Below are 21,412 nucleotides of genomic sequence, written 5' to 3' on the forward strand. Positions count from 1 at the left end.
CTATCTACTGAAACAACATTTAAAAATACCCCAAAATAACAGTGGTAGGCAAGTAACTCAGTATTGCACAGGTCACTCAAATCTCTGATATTTACTTTGATAACAACTGTTTAGTTAATGCATTACATTGTAGTTGCCATCATTATCAGGTCACTTGATAAATACAGTAGTTTTTTCCACAATGACTATATCCAGTGTAATGCTATAAAAATTTTGATGCATGTAAGGTACCCAGTCTATGGATAAAAATATAGATCTGCCCCAAAACAACCCAGGCTGATGTATACTATACAGAGCAATAATTAGCAATAATTAGCTGTTGACAGTAAAATACGTAGTGAACTCACAAATCTTGTTGATTTTTTTATTGGTCTCTGCTTTTGGTACCATAAGCTGATGACAGATGGCCTGAACCTCAAGTTATGGCAGTAGCTTATGAGCAAAACACAAAGTGGCTGGAAACCCTATTTCTGACTTCAGGAAGGCTGTGATAAAGAGCTGAAAAATTTTATTAAAACTAGAGGAAGTCATAGATTAAGTGAATATATATCCCATTAAACCCTGTGATAAGGTGACAAGTGAATAAAAAAGTAGACAATCAGACTAAAAGCAAACTAGTCCTCCCCACCTCTCAATATGGCAGGCAGTCTGCACCAGGAAGAGCACAGAAGAAATGAAACACATACACAGAAAAATGTATTAATTGACGAGATGATAAATAAGGGTATTCCCAAGTGATCTACCTGAACAATTAGTTTTCTTATTTTTTGGTCTTTAACTTTTTCTTATATTGCTTATGTATTTGTAAACCTATAAGAAGCAACATAGTTTCTTGGCTGACAGATCAATGAGCATCTGACTGCATACTCCATTTTGCACACATATATTTCCCAGCAATCTGAGAGCACAATGTGAGTTGGAAGCACTCTAAGAAATGTGTGAGTATGGCTTTGGAGAGATTCTCAGAATGGCATGATTTAGGGCTGAAAGTCACAACATTTACCATTTGCCTACAAAAGATACCAAGATATATGGCAACAGCCCCACAAAAAAACCCCAATCCTGTTGTCAGAAGAATCAACAGGCTTATTATGCCACTCTGCATTCATGCTGTTGTGAAGGGAGTGGAGCCCTCCCTCCTCATTCACAGTGTGTCCCTCTCTGCTCATGCCCATACAGACAGGCTGACAGTGCAACCAGACAGATGATCAGCCTGGGAGAAACCCCACACTAATTGAAGTCCCACTGCAAAATGATTAATTGCCATCTGGAGCAACTCCCTGACCCATATGGCAGCACAGCTGCACAAATGCTGGTGCTAAACATAAAGGAGGCTGCGGGAATGGGGTGCCAGGACAAGGAGCCCTGTTAGCAGTGGCATGGACATGGACTTCTTGAAACTGATTATAAACTGATTGTAAAGATGAACCTATAAAGATGCACTATAGGTGTTTATGGCTTGCCTACTCCAGAGAATTGACTAATCTGTAAATTGTATAATCATGGTATGCCTAAGTAAGCTGTGAAGCCTTTGGAACAATCTGACAGCTATTCACTGTCCCACACGATTTCTGTCTGTCCTATTGCCCTTGAAGCTCTACTCTGCCTCCAGTGAAGGAGGATTACATTTAAATGGAAAAACAATCATCACTACAAAAAGTCAGTGAGATGCATAAGATGCAAGCCATTTACTCAGGACAGAAGAAAACCCTTTGGCTTAGCAGCTGCCATGGAACTCTCACGGGACTTACTTTGTAACTACAGCAATTTTACCCTAAGGGTCATGTACTGGTTTTGGCTGGGATCGAGTTAATTTTCTTTATAGCAGCTTGCATGGTGAAATATTTTGGATTTGTGCTGAAAACAGCATAGATAACAAGGAAGTGTTTTCAGTATCACTAAGCTGTGCTCGCACACAGTCAAGGCCTTTTCTGCTTCTCCTATCATCCCACCAGTGAGGAGGGTGGGGGTGGACAAGGAGTTGGGTGGGGACACAGCTGACCCCAGCTGACAGAGGGATGTCCTACACCGCATGACATCATACTCAGCATTTAGAGGTGATGAAAGAAAGAGGTGGGGGGTGTTTGGAGCTCTGGCATTTGTCTGCCCAAGTCACCACTGCAGGTGATGAAGCCAAATTTTCTAGGGGATAGCAGAACACCTACCTGTAGCCCATGGGAAGTAGCAATATTCTTTATTTGCTTGCACATGCATCATTTGCTTTTCCTGTTAAACTGTCTTTGTCTCCACCCACAAGTGCTTTTACTTTCACCCTTCTGATTCTTTCCCCCAACCCACTGTGGGGAAGTGAGTGTCTGCATGGGGCTCAGCTGCCCACCAGGGTTAAGCCACAACAGGACAGCAAAAGTTCTGCTGATTCAATTTTTATTCTAATTGCTTTAGGTTTTTCAGATTTTGGAAATGGATACCAGTAGGTCTTAAAAGAATTACTATCTTTTTAAACAGAATGGATTTTAAAAAAAAAAAAACTACCTTTATTGAAGTGACTGCTTCCACTTAAAGTTTCATATTTCTTAATTATCCAAGCAAGTAAAAGTATTTTCCATTTTTTCTGTGCTAGTCATAGTGAAGTTTGGTCAATTAAGAACATAAAAAATTAACTGTTTAGGTGCGCCTTTTTCCTTTGATAGCATGAAAATTGAAATATCTTAAAAAAATACATGGTTATTTCATAGAATTTTCTACTTAGGAAAAAAAAAGGAAAATGCAAGATCAGCAAAATACCCTTCCAAAATTCTAAATGCTAAAATGTTATAGTATGTTTAAAATATTTCAGGCAAAGCATAGACCAGAAGACCAGCTACTCCACTGCATGCCTCACCAGTGAACCGAACACTGGGGTATGTATTGACCTTTCCAAGACATCACAGAGCTAAATCTGAAGATCGTAGCAAATACTTGTATTTCCAAGTACGGGCAGGTAATCAGGAGGTATGGGTTGTATTTTGGAGCAACTGGGCAAGCATGGTCAAAGTCATGTCCAAAAGAAGCTGTGGCAGTAGCACTTGGATAGAAGGGTAAGTTCTCAGAGATGTACAACCAAAGCATTTCAGTAAGATGAAACTGAGAACACAAGGTAGGTGCCTTTTTTTCTTTTCATTTGCCCAAATTTCTCACTAAGAGCATTTTTTAATATAACTATATGTGGAAGAATGAAGGAAATCAATGTAGAGCATTTCACTCTAACCTATACTCTATTCTGGTACTTAATTCACCAGTACTATACTTGAATTCCAGTAGTTCAGTGGCAGCTAATTTGCCTAACAGTACAATAGTAAAAATACTTCCATGTCTATATTCTAGTTTTCCTGCAATATGCATAGCTTGCCCATTTTAGGCAACTGCTTTTATTCTGATTTTCATCTAACTATATTCACTATGCATAAAGGAAATCTACAGTGCACAACCCAGATGCTGATGACTAAAACGTAGCCACTTAGACTTGATTAGGCCTACAGTGAGGCCTTTCATTTCTGCAGTCTTTGCTCCAACAGAGAATAAATGGACTTGTCTTGGCAGGTCCAAATTCTTAATGCTCCTCAAAGATTGTAACCACCTTTGATAAAAAGCATCATGTAACTGCAGAGTGACAACCAACATTACAGCATAAATACTTGACACATTATTCTGCAGGGGCACCAGCTAAAAAAGCCTTGAAGATGTGTATTTTGCTAAAGTTTGGTCTAAAATTATCAAAGAAAGCAGTCTGAAACCAGGCTGACAGTATTTGAAACAGGCATTGCCTAATGCTATTCCTAAGCACAATCCAAGCTTTTGCACTGACTTTTTGCCCAAGCTAAGATGCAATAATTTGAGGTAAACTAAGTCAACATTCTGCTGCAGGTATTTCCCACACATTCTGCATTGCTGCAGAAACAGTAAAATTTCATGAGTAGAAATGAACTAGACATGAACAGTCTAAGACTGCTATTATTGAGAAGGTAGTTATGATCCAGCCAGACGACTACAAGGGTTCTTTTTTTCTTGTTTTTCTTTAAATACAGCTTACTTTGAAATAAATTAAGACAAACTGTAAAACCTAAATTCTTTAAATGCGTGGTTTTTCCACTAATCCCAAAAGCACTGGGCAGAAGAAAAGCAATACCTTGCATGAGTCACAGGCACAACTGGTCTCTCTGGTCGTCTTGGGGGCAAGGTACCAGGTCTGTTCACAGCGTTGGCTTTGGGTGGCCGAGGTTTCTTCGGAGGTATAGCAGGAACTGAAGGCTTCTGCAAGTCTACCTGTTTTTGCTCTCTCTCTGATCTTTCTTTAAATCAATCATTTCCAGAAAGAAGAACAGGGATATTATTAAGTGGAATTCATTTGCACTCACATGTCTACATTCAAAGAAAAAAAATCTTCAACTGTAGATAGATTGTATACAAAGAAAAGCCTTTCCAATTCTGTTCTAAATAATCCTTTATTTGCTATATTTGCCACAAATCAGTTGTTCAACCTGCTTGGCTGTTCTGTCTGCAGCTCCTCAGCCAAAATATGTGTGCAGCATCTTAACGGGAATACTAATTTTTATGTTAGTAATTTACTGGTTTCTGACTGTAAAGCCCAAGAATAGCAAGAAATTACATACCATATGGTACAACTTTCCACGAACACAACTTATATTAAATTTTAATGTGAAACAATATTAATTTAGAAGGTCACAAAAATAATTATGTTGGATATTCTTAAAATCTCTTGGACAACAGAGAAATGCCATTTTCTGGGGGGAAGAAGCATGTTTCAAGTGAACTACAGTTAAGTGAAAATAAAAAACAAACACAAAAATTTAACAATGTCTATCAGGATGTAAACCCCCCAGAAAAATCAGACCTCCTATTATTTAGGTTTTAAGCACAGATTTATAGGCTGAATTTTTCCATTTGCAAATGAAAACCTAGATAATTTTCAGAACTGATTATGCATAGTTAGGAACGCCACCATGCTAATATCTAATGCCAAACAGGTAATGCCTGTGCATTTGTAAACTACAAAACACACATGAATAACTCTTCTAAATAATATGCTCTAAATTCCTAATACAAAACAAAGATGTAAGCATGCTTGCCACACCAGAAAAGGCCTGATTTCTCTTAAAGAAAGGACAAAACTCTCCAAGGAACTAAAGTTCTGCTCTCTATATTGTACTATTTCAACATTCCATTTCCCTTGACAATGCTGCCTATGATATGCCATGAATGTTACACCTCTGTAAACATATAACAGGTATTGGGAATGTTACAGGGTATTGCTTAATGGGTTCTTAATGAGAAACCATTAATGAGAGGATCATGGAATAAATCCCCAGAAACACAATGCACATTAGGTTTGGAATAGTCCAGTTAGTGACTATTGTTCACAGGCAGTATGCTTTGAGCAGATGCAGTCATCAGGTCCTCAGTAACACTGAAGCTTTTCCAGCATACTGTGTCATTTTTACACCCACTTAATCCTATGTCAATTTATACTGCGTCAGTGTCCAAGAATCTAAACTGTGTGAGGGACAGGCTGGGCAGTGTGCCAACACAGAGCTCAAAGGATGTTCCTGTGCCACCCCTGCTGTCACACCACACAAGCAATTCCTGCCACTCCCTGGTACTCCTGAAATATCGGCACAACTCCTACAGCCTCTTTTCAGTGTTTAGAAAAGTTACAGATATTTATAGCCCAGGAGAGTAACATATTTAAATTTCCTCTGCTGTTTTAGCAGTCAGCTTTGTAAATCAAAAAATGAAAGGAAAAGGTTTTATTGCTAAGATAACCACGAGAAGCAGCACTCATAACCAAAAGTAAACCTACGTAGAGGAAACAGCTAAAACACCTGTCAGACCTCTAGTGCATACATATGCACATGACTAAGAAGGCTGCAAGTTCAAATACTTAGACATTAAGAAATCCCATAAATAAACTTGTTCATACAATCTAATAGTCCACTTAACATATGAAACTTGACACCATCTTCAATTAGAGAACAGATGTAACTATTTTCCTGAGACTATTCACCATTCACAATGAATACAATGAAACCATTAAAGGTTTAATTTACTTGTTCCTTCTCTGTGGGGTACTGTGTCCCATTTCTCACAATGTTCAAACATGTCTTTGAAGAATTTTTTCATTTCTTTGCTGCCTTGCCTGGGACTTTTGTGGCTATGATAATGGGGTGATTCATAAGCATTAATGACTATATCTACACAAAATCCCTTTGTGATGCAGGAAAACCACCAACCCAGCTTTCAACTGGAGAACCAAAGCAGACAGATGTCAAGAACAAAGTACACACTAATCTGGAGTATTTTACTCAATCGAACACCTGGGTTTTACAGAGAACTGGGCTTTATACAGCATTTCTTGTATTGAGAGCAAATCTCCCCTTGACTTCAGTTGTGGCTGCATGTACTCAACAGCTCTGGATGGGTACAACTGAACACCCTGAATTTAGTCCATAAGCAACAATGAAAGCCTTTCCAAAATGCCTATCATCACAGTCTATCAGAGCGGAAAAAAAAATCAAAACTATATACTTAATGGAAAAAGAGAGTGGGAAATGAGAATGTGCATTGGTTCTATTTCCCTCATCTCTCTGCAGAGAACAGGCAGGAAAGCACATTTCATACCTTTTTCTTCTGTTCGATTAGGAAGACATTCTGGTCTTTCAGGGGGTATCTTCTTGATTTCATGCTTCCGATCTGTGGTCCCTGTCAAGACAGAGAAATTCGGAATTCTGACTGAGCCAACAAAACAGTGACATAAGATGTAATTCTGCAATTTGTTAGGCTTTTTATATTCTCCAATTTGAAAATGTCTTGCTAAAATTGAACATAAATTTATATCAACTATTTACCTGTACCATAATGACAAAAAAAAAAGCAGTTGGATATTTTTGTCTTTATGATCAAATTCACAATTTCCAAAGTGTGCACTCCCAAAGAATAGACACTCATAGACTATTCTATGGGGGAAAAAAACTTGTAACTGCAGATTTTAAAATGTGGACAAATCCTTTATCATTACAGACATAAATGAAGAGCAACTCAACAGTGTGCAGAAACATTGGGAATAAATCAATTAATTGAGCAATGCCAAGAGAATACGTGATAGAGTTGAATATACATAGGTTCTTTTACATTAAGTTAACACATCCCTCCTCTTTTTCTCCACTACTAGTAGCTGTTCACTTCCACATATTAGAAGGAGAAGAGCAGTGCTGGCAGCATTCTGAATTACTATTTGCATGACTATTTTAATTGACAGCTTTTGGCCTGGAGGTGTAAGACCCTGATTTCTTCTGCTTCTGTACTAGAGGCCCTGACATATGGACTTCTGCTGCTCCAAGAAATACGGGAACTTGTGGCACCAACAACGGGAAGATTTTGTAAAAATTTCCTGGCACATGCAAGATAAAATCTTCTAATCCCCATGTTATAAGAAATACTTCATTGGATATTGGCTCTGCTGCATTGGCTAACCACTAGGTACTAATGCCATTTCAACTAAGTAGTGTTGAAAACCACTTTAGGTAACACTATTAGCATTTCAGTACAATTCACCATAGATGAAATCCAAGAAAAGCAGGGGAGGCAGGGCAAGGGGGCACAAGGCAATTTTTGTTTCAATCTATTCTACTATATGCAGTTCTCAAGTCTATTTACATTTTCTGAATGTGCTGTTGCAACTCTCTTCTGCAGCCGGTTCCTAGAAATTAGTACTCATCAGTGGGGATCACCAGCCATTGTTTCTTTACCCAAGTGTGCTGTTGGACAGGCAGTAATACCAAATATCATCTCAAGAAATAATACTAAATTCTCATTTATGGTTGGATTCAATAATCTTAAGGGTCTTTCCCAACATAAATGAATCTATGAAAAAGACTTCACTCTTGAAAGAAGAAGCTGTTGCTCCAAAGCAATTACACAAGTTATGCAAAGCACAAATCAACATATTGATAATCTTGCACACATTAGTGTGTTCAAAAAGAAAGACACATAAGTCTATATACCTAATTACAATACGATTAACAGTCATTATTAACACACAGAGCGACATTCTCAGGTCAAGTCTAGAACAATGAACCTACAGGCACTGAGGAGCTCCCAGACTCAGAATGCTCTTCCTACTTGGACTGTGACCCCCAAATTAATCAATACCCAGGCAGGCACCATGATCCTGCCTTGGCTCCCAGGTGACATGCAAGGAAGATTTGGGAAGCTCTTTATCAGCTCTCAGAGGAACTCAACAGAACTCCCACCCTTTGGTCTGGACATAGTTGTGTTGCTTACCCCAGCAACCCCGTGAAATGGTGCTGCTTTTCAATGACCATATGTAAGGAATTTGTGCTCCTAAATTCGGCTCTCCAGTTTTCCGCTTGGGTTGTAAAGTAGTGCAGCACAGATGGCCCTGGCATTTTACTGCTGTGGAGATTATACATTTCTATCTCTACTATAATATAGACACCTCTTTAAACATATGCCACTTGCACTACAAAGACAAGTTCTAATTCTCTGCTTTGATTTTATGCTCTGCATAGAAGATGATGGCATGTAATTATTTAGGCTGCAATTGACAGTTTTAAATTTATTCATCATGCTGTGACTGGTCAAATATGCAGAAGCATTATTGAAGTTGCTATCAACAGTAAGACCTGATGTGGAGATGTGGTAAAATACAGTATAATCTCAGTGAAGAAAGAATTTGACAAAGTACAGGATGTGAGGATGGTAATAAACAGATGATTTTCAGCTCTAAATATATGTCAGAAGAAACTCTTGTGCCTGATCATCCAGGAGTTGTCAAAGACTGAGCATGAAAAGAAAGAATTGCAATAGTCTTGTCTTTGACATAGACTTAGACAGACTCAATCAAATTGTCTGCATCCTTTATGCAACCATTTTTCCTTCTGAAAATGGGCACATTACCCTGCTATGGTGACACAGTTAAAGCACTGTATGCTAGCAGGTACCTATAAAAAGTGTCATGCTCTAATTATAGCCATATAAATTGAAATAAATATAAAATTTTATAGAGTTTTTACAAAATATATCAGGCTTTAGCATCAGTGGTCACTAAGACTTCGTTGTGATATAAGCACCACTAGATGGCAAAGTCATACTGCTCTTGCTGGATACTATTACTGATTTAAAATCAAATTTATGTTTCCTTGAGTCTCAAGACAGAGTGAAGAACAAACCAGGAATGTCAATAAGAAACACAAATATTTATGGTCATGATTCTGTTGTCAAAGAACTGCATGACAATTTCAAACCAGTCAAATTACAGCATATTGATTCACAGTAAATTGTATATTGGTGTAAGTTGCATTTCTACTAACAGCTTAAGTCAGTAAGAGAGGAAAATTTACATTTTAAAGCACCAAACGCTGGAACACATCATAGTAATAAGAAAACAATCTGGAGACTGGACATATTTGTTTGGTTTTTAATGTGTGCCTGCAGTGGGGGAAGCAGTAGTGCTGCTGCAGAGTATTTACAAACTGACTGTGCTTAAGGGACTAAAGAATTCCAGCCACAGTTATGTTTCTACCACAACTGCAACAGAAATGAAAACTCTGAGAGTCCCCTGCCTTGTGATTTTTATTTTTACGTGAATGAAACTGGAATTTGGTGTCCGAGTTCAGGACTGTCAAGTGTATAGATTCTTTAACAGTTTCTAAGTTTTGTGATAAAAATAAATCATGCAGGCACTTTCAAAAATTATTATGGAGAGTTAATTTTAAAATTACAAATAGAAGTATGTTCAGCTCTCAGTATCTACAAATTCAGTGTAAAATATCATAAAATCCACTTGGCTAGCACTCATCTGTTTGGAAAACAGAATCAGCCCATTAATACTTTTGCAACACCTTTACCTACATAACCATTCAGTGTAACTCCTTTTAGTTTCATACTTAGGACTATAAAAGTATTGAAAACCAAGAATCTAGGGCCTATAACCTGGAGCAGCCAGCCAGATCCAGCATTCATGCAGATCTGCAAGACTTAGATTGCAGTTCAGGAGAGACCACTGTATGACACTATTTTATAGATATTCTAAAGAGCTCTGTGTCATTAGAATAAATCAGATCTGTAGTGAATGCCGTGTCCTCCTGCAGGTATTATCAGACTCCACATACTGTGTCTGTACTGCAAGGACATGTACACAATCGACTTCTATCAGGGAACAAAACCAAAAAATTTTGAAAAACTAAAGTATCACACTTGCTCTGATTTAACATGATTAAGAGGCAAAACAGATTATTTTGAAATGGTATAGATGGTTGACTGCAATACATTTAAAACTCACCACAGTCTTTCAGGGTTACCAACTGTTTGCATTTTGATTGTAATTTATTAGTTGTTGTCTAGACATCTGCTTGTTAATTTTGATACAGATGAATTCTATACAAATTTGAATACACTTAATTTAGATTGAGATGTGATCACTGACACGTTCTGTAAAAAATCAACTGCACTTACCTGATCCTTGTTTGATGACAGGGGCTGATGGAGGTGGTGGTTTCTTCGGTCTCTGAAATTTAATAACAGAAGAAAACAGGTTGCTTCAAAAGGTCTGTAAATCTCATTCATACAGAGATAATGTTAACATTATGTTAATCGTAAAGTGCTTAATATTAATAACTACAAGTCATGAGGCTACAGATCTGTCACATATTTCTCCTGAAATAACTTCATTAAAATGAATTTGAAGAGAGAAAATAGCATTTACAAATAAAATATTCTTTTTATATTTCCAATTGAATGTCCTGCTGAGGGGTTAAAAAAGTTTTTTTTATGTACCTTAAGACTGGAGGTATACATAACCTTTGATCTAGTGAAGAAGTCTATATCTTTAAAAGTTAACCTTGTAAATATTTGGGAAAAACAAACAAACTCCGAGATACATGTAGCAAAAACGGAGGCATTTTCAGATGCATAAATGAGACAAAAATGCAGAACTCAGGAAATACAGCAAAGGTTACTCTCTACTCACTTACTAGGATATATTTAGAATTCCAGTTGTGAAAGATCAGAATTTTAGATGTTTGGTGAAATGAATAAAATTATTCCAACTCATCTGTCATTTTTATACTTCTACCTTCTCTGTTATGATGATTTTCCTAATAGATTTGTAATGGTAGGACTGAGAGACATGACCACCAATGGTTCTGGCAGTACCAGAACAATTTCTCTTCACCTGCAGGCTGGGGGACTGATGGCTTTTCTTCTGTGCTGATGTGTGTGAATGCATGCACAGCACACTGGCAGTCACCAAATATATGCTGGAATGAGTACAAAACCAAAAGGTGCATCATGCCAGATCAGTCATTAAAAAAAAAAAACCAAAAAAAAAAACCCCACCAAAAAAACCTATCAAGATTATTGCAAAGAAATTCTAAGCAAAATAAAATTTTTTTCCATATGTTCATTGTTTTGTTTTTTTTTTCTGGGAAGGACCTTCTTTCCTTTGCTAAAGATCGATCACAATCACTTTCAGTAAATTGCTGCCTATGTAGCAATGTATATTGTGTTGTGGAACAAATGTGGAATAAAATGATTTTTCCAGATATGCACAGCTTTGACAAACTTCAATCAACTATTTAGGCTAGTATTTTCTCTCAAACTCTTATTGATCTCTGCCCTCCCCCCAATTATTTTCTATCTATCTGCCAAAGCTTTTGAGAAAGATCAATTGCTTTGTTCACTTGCAGTAATTAGTTCAGTGTCTGCCCTAGAACTCTCAGATCTTGGTCTGAGTGTTGAAAGAGAGCAGCTTTGCTGTGAAGGCTGAGTGCTTGCCACGTACCTTTCCAAGGGTCTCTCTCAAATCTAGCAAATGTATTCATCTTTGAAGAAAATAATACCAGTTTTTGTACAGACATGGTGAGCCTAACATCCTGAATCTTAAAGTTGTCTTCCAACAACCTTCAAGTTTCTCCTACCATCTTACCCTGACCAGATCACCTCCCATCATCAACCTTAAAAAGCTGTGGCCAAGAACTCAGGAGGTCAGAATGATCTTCTACAGCCTGGCTGCCACGGGCCATTGTCCACAGAGTCCCTTAAACTCTCAGGGACACTTCTACAAGAATTTGGGCAACATGGTTTAAGGTTTAAATGCAGAAAAGTGAAGAAAAATTTGGAAAGGAAACGAGACAGAGAATGTCCTGTGATAAGCATTAGGAGATCTGTTGATAATGGCTGCAGAGTGAAATAGTTGATGCTGAGGATTCAACAGTACAACACAGGCATTTGGGGTTTTATTGTGGTGTGAGACTGATCCCATTGACTGCCCACACATCAGCAGCACTCCCTTAGTACATCTTTTGGCTTAGTTCTCTCCTGTAAGGGGTCTAAATTATGCCCCTTAAGATGTGTCTTCCAAAGCATAAGGAATGCAGATGGGCAAGTGACAGATTCACTACAGTCACTCCTGATTAAAACCAAAGCACTTACGTAGACAGACACAAAGGAGAAAGGGTCCTATGGTTCATTTGACAAAGTGGCTTTAACTGAAAGCTGAAGAGGGAAATAGATTGCTTTAAAATGACAGACCAAGGTCAGAAAGGGTGTAGTGTGAAGGAGCCTTAAAAGACTCCTTAGGGAAACCTGGAGAAGCGAGAAGGATTTACAAGGGTCTGTGGCTGGATGAGATAGCCAAGAAGGTGATGGAGACAGACTAGAAATTAAGTCAACAGAAAGGAAACCACGACTGGTTGGACAAGAAGAAAACAGAACTACAGAGCAGGGACGAAGAGTAAAAGGGGAGAGGGTAAAAGCTGTATAAAGAAATTTGGTGTAGGGACAGAAAGTAAATCCAGATGGGGATTTGGACTCAGGTAGTGAGCTCAGGGGAAAATCCTGTAATGGAGACCACCTGAGAGATGGAGATTGGGATTAGGGAGTGAATACAAAAGGCCTGGAACAAATAGGCATGTCTGGAAAAGAGTCAGGCTTGGACAACTGGGGACTGAACAAGGAGATGGGAAGAGATCCCAAGCTTTTGTTAAACAGACAGAAGAACTACTGCAACAAATACTTTCCGACCATGGGATGGAATCCATGGTTTCTGGATCACATCAGAAAATACCTGACAAAATCACTGGTAAAGTATTTATCTCCTTCCATTTTAGCACTGATTCAAGCAAAGACAGATGGCCTATAGTCCTACCAGTTACTTACTCAAGTGGACAGTTCTGTGGCATTTCAAAAATTAATAAAATTTTATTCTCCACAGTTAGGGCAAGCCTAGCTGTAATTTCCAAGTATCTGAATATCTCATTTACTCTACAAGTTATATTCAATTGTACTCTTAAAAATCACTTTGAAGACACATAATTCTTAAGTTCAAAAAGACTAACTAATTACACCACAAAAATGGATACCAATAAGGATTTTTTTCTTCTATAACAGACTCACTCTGTCTCCAGGTTTTTGATTGCTTCCTCTTCTAGAAATCACCTTCTTTTATTTTTTGGCCTAAAGCCAGGATATGCACTCTGCGGTGGAATTGCCTTTTCATCTCCCACAGTTTTTGCTGCTCTTCTCCTTTCCTTTTCAATAATTATCTTGTTAGCCTCTGTGAGTTGTTTAATAGTTGCTTTATTAAGCTTTCCAAGTTATTTAATTTTTGCCTTAGGCATCCAATTTTATTGCCAAAGAGTAAAGCTGGGTGTCAGTAAGTTTCAGTTTTATCATAGAAAGTTTACACTGTCACTGTGAAATACTCATCAAAAGCCTGATTGCAAGCTTGTAATATCCCACTGATGACTCAAAAGTCTCCTAAAAATGGAAAGGACTTTTGAAGGAAGTAATCCATTACTTTATGCCAGGAAACCACAAGATTTTTAAATATTTTCTGGCAAATAACAAATATATTTTGTTATATTTTTCAAACAAACAGGAGCTGAAAAAACTTTTGCATAGGTTTTATACCTTCTTTTTTAGTAATTCTGAGAGGTAAAGAATTATGCCTCTGAGATACCAAAGCTTATTATTTTTAAAATCTCACCCTTTTTGTTCTGGAACAGTGCTTGACTGCTGTCCCTCAGCATGCAGGTGATACTCTAACTTTTCATATTCCACCACAAAAACAATGGAGAAGATTAAAGAATTCTGGATATCATTGCATCACATGAATCAGTGCTGGCACCTCCAGTTCTCCTCTCTCTCAAACTTGTAGGACACAGGACAGAGGGCTTTCAGAGCAGCATAATGGGGTGACTGGACGGGCAAATCAAACACTTCAAGGAAACACCATAATATGACTTTGAGTGGCATACATTCTTTTCATGGATGCTTTCTAAGCCAGAATTTTTTTTTTCTTCATGTTTTTATGTTATTAGATGAGAAGTACAACTTTGTCAAAATCACTTACCTGCAAGAGGATTTCTTTCAGCTCTACTTTCATTCTGAATTTTCAAGTGAAAATTAAAGAATATATTGCTTACCTCTTTTTCAAAATCTGAAGGGAGTAGCTTGACAAAGTTATCTGGAAAGACACCTCGTCTGCCATTGAGTTCTCCTTCCCACCAACCCACATCAATGCAATCCTACAAAACAGTAAAGTAAAATGAAAACCACAGTGTGCTTGTGGACTGAACAGATTTTGAGCTGAAGTATTCTCTTGCATAACGTCCTGCCTGTTTGCTAGAATATGAGAATTTGCTGGAGTGCCAGGTTAACAGGTTAGACAGACATGTTCATCAGACAAAAACTTCAATAACCACCCTGCATTCCATATCACATGGAGCAGCTAGGAAACAACAATGAACATGCTGTAAGAGCTTAAGACCTTGTCTGTGTCTAAAACAAAATGCTAGTTCACCATTTGATCTATTAAACAAGTCAGCATTTTGAGCACGCATGACCCTATGTCTCTCTGACTTCATTCTGCAGAAAGATAATAACTTAATTAAACACCATACAACAGAAGATAAAACATTTCCCATACTTATTTCCCATACTTTCAAAAAAACTTTGTACACCTGATTAATATTAGGCATCACCTTTTTCTGCAGCATTTCTGAGCAATACAATGCAGAGTGTATGGCAAAACAATGTACAGATAAATAAGTGAATAAGTAACATCAGTGAGTCTAAATGATAAAAAATAGTACAGTTATTTTTGTTATGAATACTAATAGTAACAGAAGCCTCAACATTTTAAAGAAGGTTGAAATTTTTCCCTATCAGTGCTCCATATTCAGTTTTGTGTGTGTGTGTTTGCTACACAGAACACTTCCTGTTGAGATTTTCCACATTCTTTTTCCCTGAAAGCTCAAGCTGAAACAGCTCAGCTGTTTTCCAAAACACAATTATAGGAAAGTCGCCCATTGTCTGCTCAATCTTAAAACCACTTCAGCCACTTTTTGCAGTTGGCTCAACATCAGGCTGGCCAACCTTTCCTGATTTCCATAAAATCTTTTATTTCAGCTGCTAAATAGATGACAGAACAATGCAGGTTAACGTAGTGAGGTGTACTTAATACCAAGTCTTAAAAATATTGTTCACAATGACTGTGCTTGTTGGTATTTTTCTGTAAGTTACAATAGACAAACACTGGATGATATTTCAGAGAAAACAGACTAGCATTAAAGACTGCTTTTATGCTTTGGGGGTGGTTTTTGTTACTTTTCTTTTCTAGACTCTTTATTTAGCTTATTTAGTCCTGGTCTCCTGAGTATGTGCTAACAAAACACACCAGCTAAAGAGCCTGGTTTCTTACATCATGTCTGTTTTGGTGCATTTGGCTTTTCCCCCCCTCCTATCTCAGTATTTTTCTCTGATGTAATGCAGGCATGAAACAATCCTCTTATGCTTTTTTTGATAATCTTTTCTCATGCCTAATCTTTGCTTTTCTGTATTCTCCCTTCTCTTCAACAGGGTGGCCTCCACCAGGGAGGATATTTTCTAGGCCTTCCCACAGTCATTTAGGAGGTATTTACCAGCTCTGTAAGACTTTTGTTAGTGACCAGGGCTGATTCTTGACCACATGACGTTTTCAAAACATCTGCTGAGTACCCACAGGGCTGTCAAGGGCTCCAGGGAGGACCAGGATAATCAGCCAGTCATGCATGGCATGGGCAGGCACTGTGCAGGGTTCTCTTCTTGCTGCAGAGCCAGCACTCCTCATTCCTGCTGTGAAGGCGCTCTCCCACTTGGCTCTATCTACTTGCACAGCCTAATAATCAGTGCACTCAACTGTTCTATCACATGGTGTGTTTTATAATGCCCTCCATCCCCTGCACTGCTAATCTGAAATTGCCTAAACATTTATGACCCAATTTAGATTTTGAAAAATATTAAGAATAATTCAAGCATCCAGAGACGAAAAGCTTGGACTGATTGCATAGCTTAGTGCTAGCAAATAATCCTAACTGAACAGCACAAGACATCACATATATGCTTTTTAGGTAGGATTTTTTATGCTCTTAGGAAACACAAATATTACTCCTCCTTCTTCATTTTATTAATACATGTGAATTTTTTCCTCTATACTTCTTTTAAAGCTCATTTGTTTTCATGAATCTGGTGTTTGTGTCACACATTCATAAATCCCAAACAGCTGCAGGTTTGCTTTTTTTCCCTCTCCAGCTTGTCACTCAGGCTTATGTAGCCAGTCACCATGGCGCATTTTCATACAGTAAGTAAATCTCTTTAGGCAGCTTCTCTTTAATTTTCTCATTTACTTCACTTGCAAGAGGAGGCTCATGGGTCACTGAGGAAAAAAATAAAGAGATTTCAGAAGTTAAAAGCTACTGATGAAATCTGGTGAAGAATCTCCATGGTGGTGCTCTGCTGCTACCCACAACTGCAGGCTTGCATTGCCTCAGCAACCTCTGGAAGCTACCCTAAGGTACTGGCAGAAAGTAGGTCTTAATTGTGGGACACAGCAGCACACAAGCACACCTGAGTTACAGCTGCACAAGCTTCCACAAGTACTGACAAAAGGAAGGGCTATGAAGCACAAGCAAGAAAGCATGATTAAAACAATGTGTCTGCTTGTGAACACTGAGCAAAACCCACTCCAATTCTTCCAGATTGCCATCAGCCATGCAATCTTAACCATATTGTCTTTTTTAACATATTTTGTGCTCATGTGTTCAAGTACAGCAAAATTGCTGCAATTTCAAAATGCAAATTTTATAGAAAAGCTGTCAAGCAATCCAGACAAATCTTTATTAATAACCCAAAATTTATTAACAAACCAAATGGATCTCTGCTTTATCTCCATGTTATCCTGTCAGACTCATATAACAAATAAATAAAAATCAGATGATGAAATATCCCCAAAGTTCTATGAAGAAAATATATCCCAAGAACTAGAAACGCATTTTGGTTTCCTTTAAAAAAAAAAACCAAACCTCTCAAAATATTTGCAAAACTGAAGGACTAAGACATGGCAAAAAAGATACTCCAGATACTGAAATTCATCAGGTTAAGTGGCAGCTGGATCAACATTTAGCTACTGTAAAAATCAGCTCCTACCAAAGCTTATTTTGGAGAGTACACCCATGTTCTCATTTAAGTGACAGTGCAATCAATGACGTTAGAGAAATCCACTGCTGATTCACGTTGCCAAATCTACTTTGGTTGTTCAAGCAGAGGCAGATTCATGAAACAGAGGAATTAAAATTATCTTGAGGGAGATTTTGGTATTTTCTCATTAAAATGCAAATCTTAGTTTTATCCTCATTTCTTGTGAAGTAAAATCATAAAATAGTTTAGGATGAAAATGACCTCTAAGATCATCAAATCCATCTGTTATCCCAGCACTGCCAAGTCCACCTCTGAACCATGTCCCTAAGTGCCACATCTACCTGTCTTCTATATACCTCCAGGGATGGAGACTCAACCACTTCCCTGGGCAGCCTGTTCCAGTGCTTGACTAGTCCTTGGTAACAAAATGCTTCCTAGTATCTAATCTAAAACTCCCCTGGCACAGCTCGAGGCCTATGGCTTGTAAGGTGGGACAGCCAAGTCACAGTCACACCGACTATGCCAGGACACCTGGACAGGGGGGACAGTCACAGAGGAGATGCTCCTGCTGTGCTGGGCAGGAACTTGCTGCCACTGCCCCTTTGTCACTTCGGCCAGGCAGAGCGAGCACAGGGAATTCTCCATGGCATGAATCCTGTCTGCCTGCTGGGCCTGCCCCAGGGAAGGCAGGGTGTGATTCCAGCTGTCACATCCATTCGACAACCATTCTAATTCCAAGCTCAGCAGTTCCCAAATAAAGGATAAAAAATTTAATACACGAGATTTACTAGCGACATTCATTTAGTGCTAAATATTTGAGCAAAAACTGGACAAAACACAGCGAAGGGGAAGACTAAAGTATTGAGGAATTTTTGAGATGTTTAAACTTTTAAAGAAATAATTATTACACAAAATAAAAGGTACTAAAATGTCAGCCTGGGCTGGAACACCTAAATAAGTCAGACGAAAGGGAAAAGTCTGAGAGCAGTGCAAACTACTAGGAAATCAGAATATAGCTACCTTTTGTCAACATGTTGCCAAAAAATTTAGGAATATACACAAGTGAACTAAAAACATCCGGTCTTTTCTTGACGTGAAGAATAAGAGAACCCTTCTTCATGGAATTAGAAGTGAGACATGCAAGCTGTGAATAAAATTGGAAGAGAGAATCATCTGGAGAAAACAGACTTTTCTCTCAGAAGGGAACATCAAAAAAGAAAATAAAATACAAACCCAAACCAATGGTAAAACAAGAAAGGCAAAACCACAGTTCTGCTCTGAAACTTATGTCGGTGGTGACTAAAAGAGTAGGGACAGAGGAGTGGGGGAAGAGAGATCCGTGAGTAGAGAGACCAGCCAAAACCATGTAGAGATATTTTAACATAGGCAGAGAAAGTTTCCTGTCGGAGCACTGGATTTCTGACACTGTTACTGAATGGAAGTGAAATACAGTGAGATACAGAAGTAGGGTTGACAGCATAAGATCATGGCTTAGTCACCTTCAAGCAACTGCAGTGATCCTGCAACCACTCTCATAATGACAAAGAAAAGTCATAAAATGGTACAGTCATGATTGCTCCTCTTCTGGGTGAAAGAATCATGGCATTGCTTGGTCTTTTAAGCACACAGCATCCTACATTAAAGGTTTTTTAGCAGCAGAACTACTGCTCTGTATTAGAGCAAACACTGTGCTCTCAATTCAACAGGAAAAAAGCAGAAGATGGTGGAGGTTGAACAAAAAGCCCAGCATAAAGCACCTCCTGCTCTGCAGTCTGACAGATACTCCGCTCTGTGCACAGAAGCAGCTTTACCCAGACAGACACCACTGACACAACACTGGCTCGTGTCATCTCCCCAGTGCAGGACTGCAGCTGCTCACCAGCCAACAACACAAACTTCCCTTCAGTCAAACACCGTCCTTGTGTTCTTGGATGGTAAAGGACGTGACAGTGGAGGAGGATAAGGCAGAGCTGTCAGTCCCCTTTAGTACCTGACACCAAATTCAAGACCGTGAAACTGAAAGACTCAAGTTCATACCTAGCAGGTGATGTGTCTCTCATGCCAAGCCCTGTACCAGCTACAAGCCTGGCAGTGACTGATCACCCCATTATGCAAACACGACTGAACTCTCCCTGCTGAAGATGCTTATAGCTTCACAGCCTTTCCCTCTGCTCCAAGGAGGCAGGAGTTTCATACTCCCCAAAGACAGAGGGGTTTTTATTTCATATAAAGCTCTCCTGAAAAAACAGACTTGGTTATTAGAGATGGCTTTTTTTCTAGCCCACGCTGCTATTTGCACTCTAGGCTTGATCCAGATAAAAGGAACATGAAGGAAACCAATATTTTGCATTGAAAATGGAAAGCAGCACTTCTGGTTGTGGACATACTTATAATAAAACTCTATTATTTGGAGTTTTTTCATTATTTTACCAAGAGTCAATAAAGCATGCAAGATTACTATAATTTAAATGTCAGACATGCTCCAGTGTATGTTTTCTTCCAAGTACTATGCATTATTCTACCCTTTCTTTTTTACTCTTTTTTTTTTCTCGAAACAATTTACAGGAGAGTTACTGCATGCTATGAGACTCTTCTTAAACACTTAAATAAAAACCTGTAGCTACTTTATTATAGCTCTATTTTTTATATATATAGGCTCTATTATAATGCGTTCAGAAGCCCATTGGACTTGTATCTCAATCATCACTGCAGCCAGATGCAAGTACATCAAGATTGCTCCCGCCAGCATTAACAGCCATCTGATACTGGGAATCTACCAACAGCTGAGCAATTTCTGCAGCTTTACCAAAATACAAGGAAGTCTCAGAGGAAGCAGGTATCCACTGCTGCAGTCATGCTTTCCACTTAATTTTTAGGGGCAAAGATGTTTCCTGCCTTTTCCTCCAAAGCAGCCAGGCCTTCAAGGCAGCATCCACTCCCCTGATCTCTTGCTACGTTTGGAAGGACTGACAGCTTCAGGGAGTGCCATGGCCCAAGTTCATCTCTACCCTCCCTAACCTATCTTTCAAGCTGCCCCTAGTGAACTAGTGAACAGGAAGGCTTTTGTCAGTAAGTAAATTAGAGGTTTTTTTATATTCCCCAAGGTCACAAAATGAGTAATAAGCTATGCAATTATCTTCTCTCCTATCCATGACTTGAACTGCAGCTGTATAAACTCTTGAAGAAATACATCTAAAAAAGGGCAAGCTTCTCATCTGTAAATAGGACTTCTGTTTTTCTGAGGGAGCTGATTGCTGCACAGTCTGACCCTCTGAATATGATGGTACTTTGCAATACTGCTAAAATATGAAGCTATAGCTTAGACATCAACCCACAACTGCTCAATTTTTCAGGTCTTTGATCAAAAGCTTTTGGTTCATAAACATACAATCACACAGATTTCATCATTACAGCTAAGATAGGAAGCAACACTAAGAATAAGAAAAAGCAGGCCCCCAGAAAAGTGTATGTGAATCTTATATTGTAGTATCTGTTCTAAGATACACCATAATGGAGAAGGGCTGAAGAAAGTATTATTTTTCTGGAAATCTCAACCAGAAGATATACTTCCTTACAAAATACTACTACTACTACTACTACTACTACTACTAATGATAATAAATCCCAGCAGTTGGCATTTGTATTCATTAAATCTCTGCTTTCCTTCTGCCATTCTAAACTTGGTTCTCACCAAGAAGAATGTTGAGCTGGAAAAATGGCATTATTCAGAAAGCCATGAATTCCTCTTATGCTTGCACTGGGAGCTTTCATGTGTCAGCTCTGCTGTGCTGGCAGCCCCCTATTAAATTCCTGTTAACCCCATTGTAAGCATCTCTCCAGAAGTCTTTTGACAACAGCTAGCCAACATTTAAAGAAAAGCAAACCACCTTTAATGCAAACGAAATGTGTCTGTTGAACT

At 38.5% G+C, this 21,412-nt stretch overlaps 1 protein-coding gene across 1 annotated transcript in view; it reads right to left on the bottom strand.

Annotated features, from left to right (window-relative positions):
- Nucleotides 1-21,412, bottom strand: part of SH3KBP1 (SH3 domain containing kinase binding protein 1) — a 184,876-nt gene that overhangs the window by 20,405 nt on the left and 143,059 nt on the right. The window contains exons 9-12 of the mRNA XM_062515143.1: nucleotides 14,463-14,564; nucleotides 10,492-10,543; nucleotides 6,637-6,717; nucleotides 4,127-4,289 (exon numbers count right to left, since the gene is read on the bottom strand). Coding sequence (XP_062371127.1) covers nucleotides 4,127-4,289; nucleotides 6,637-6,717; nucleotides 10,492-10,543; nucleotides 14,463-14,564 — 398 coding nt within the window. The remainder of the gene's footprint in view (nucleotides 1-4,126; nucleotides 4,290-6,636; nucleotides 6,718-10,491; nucleotides 10,544-14,462; nucleotides 14,565-21,412) is intronic.

Source organism: Cinclus cinclus, chromosome 2 (assembly GCF_963662255.1).
Source record: "Cinclus cinclus chromosome 2, bCinCin1.1, whole genome shotgun sequence".
NCBI classification, from domain to species: Eukaryota; Metazoa; Chordata; class Aves; order Passeriformes; family Cinclidae; genus Cinclus; species Cinclus cinclus.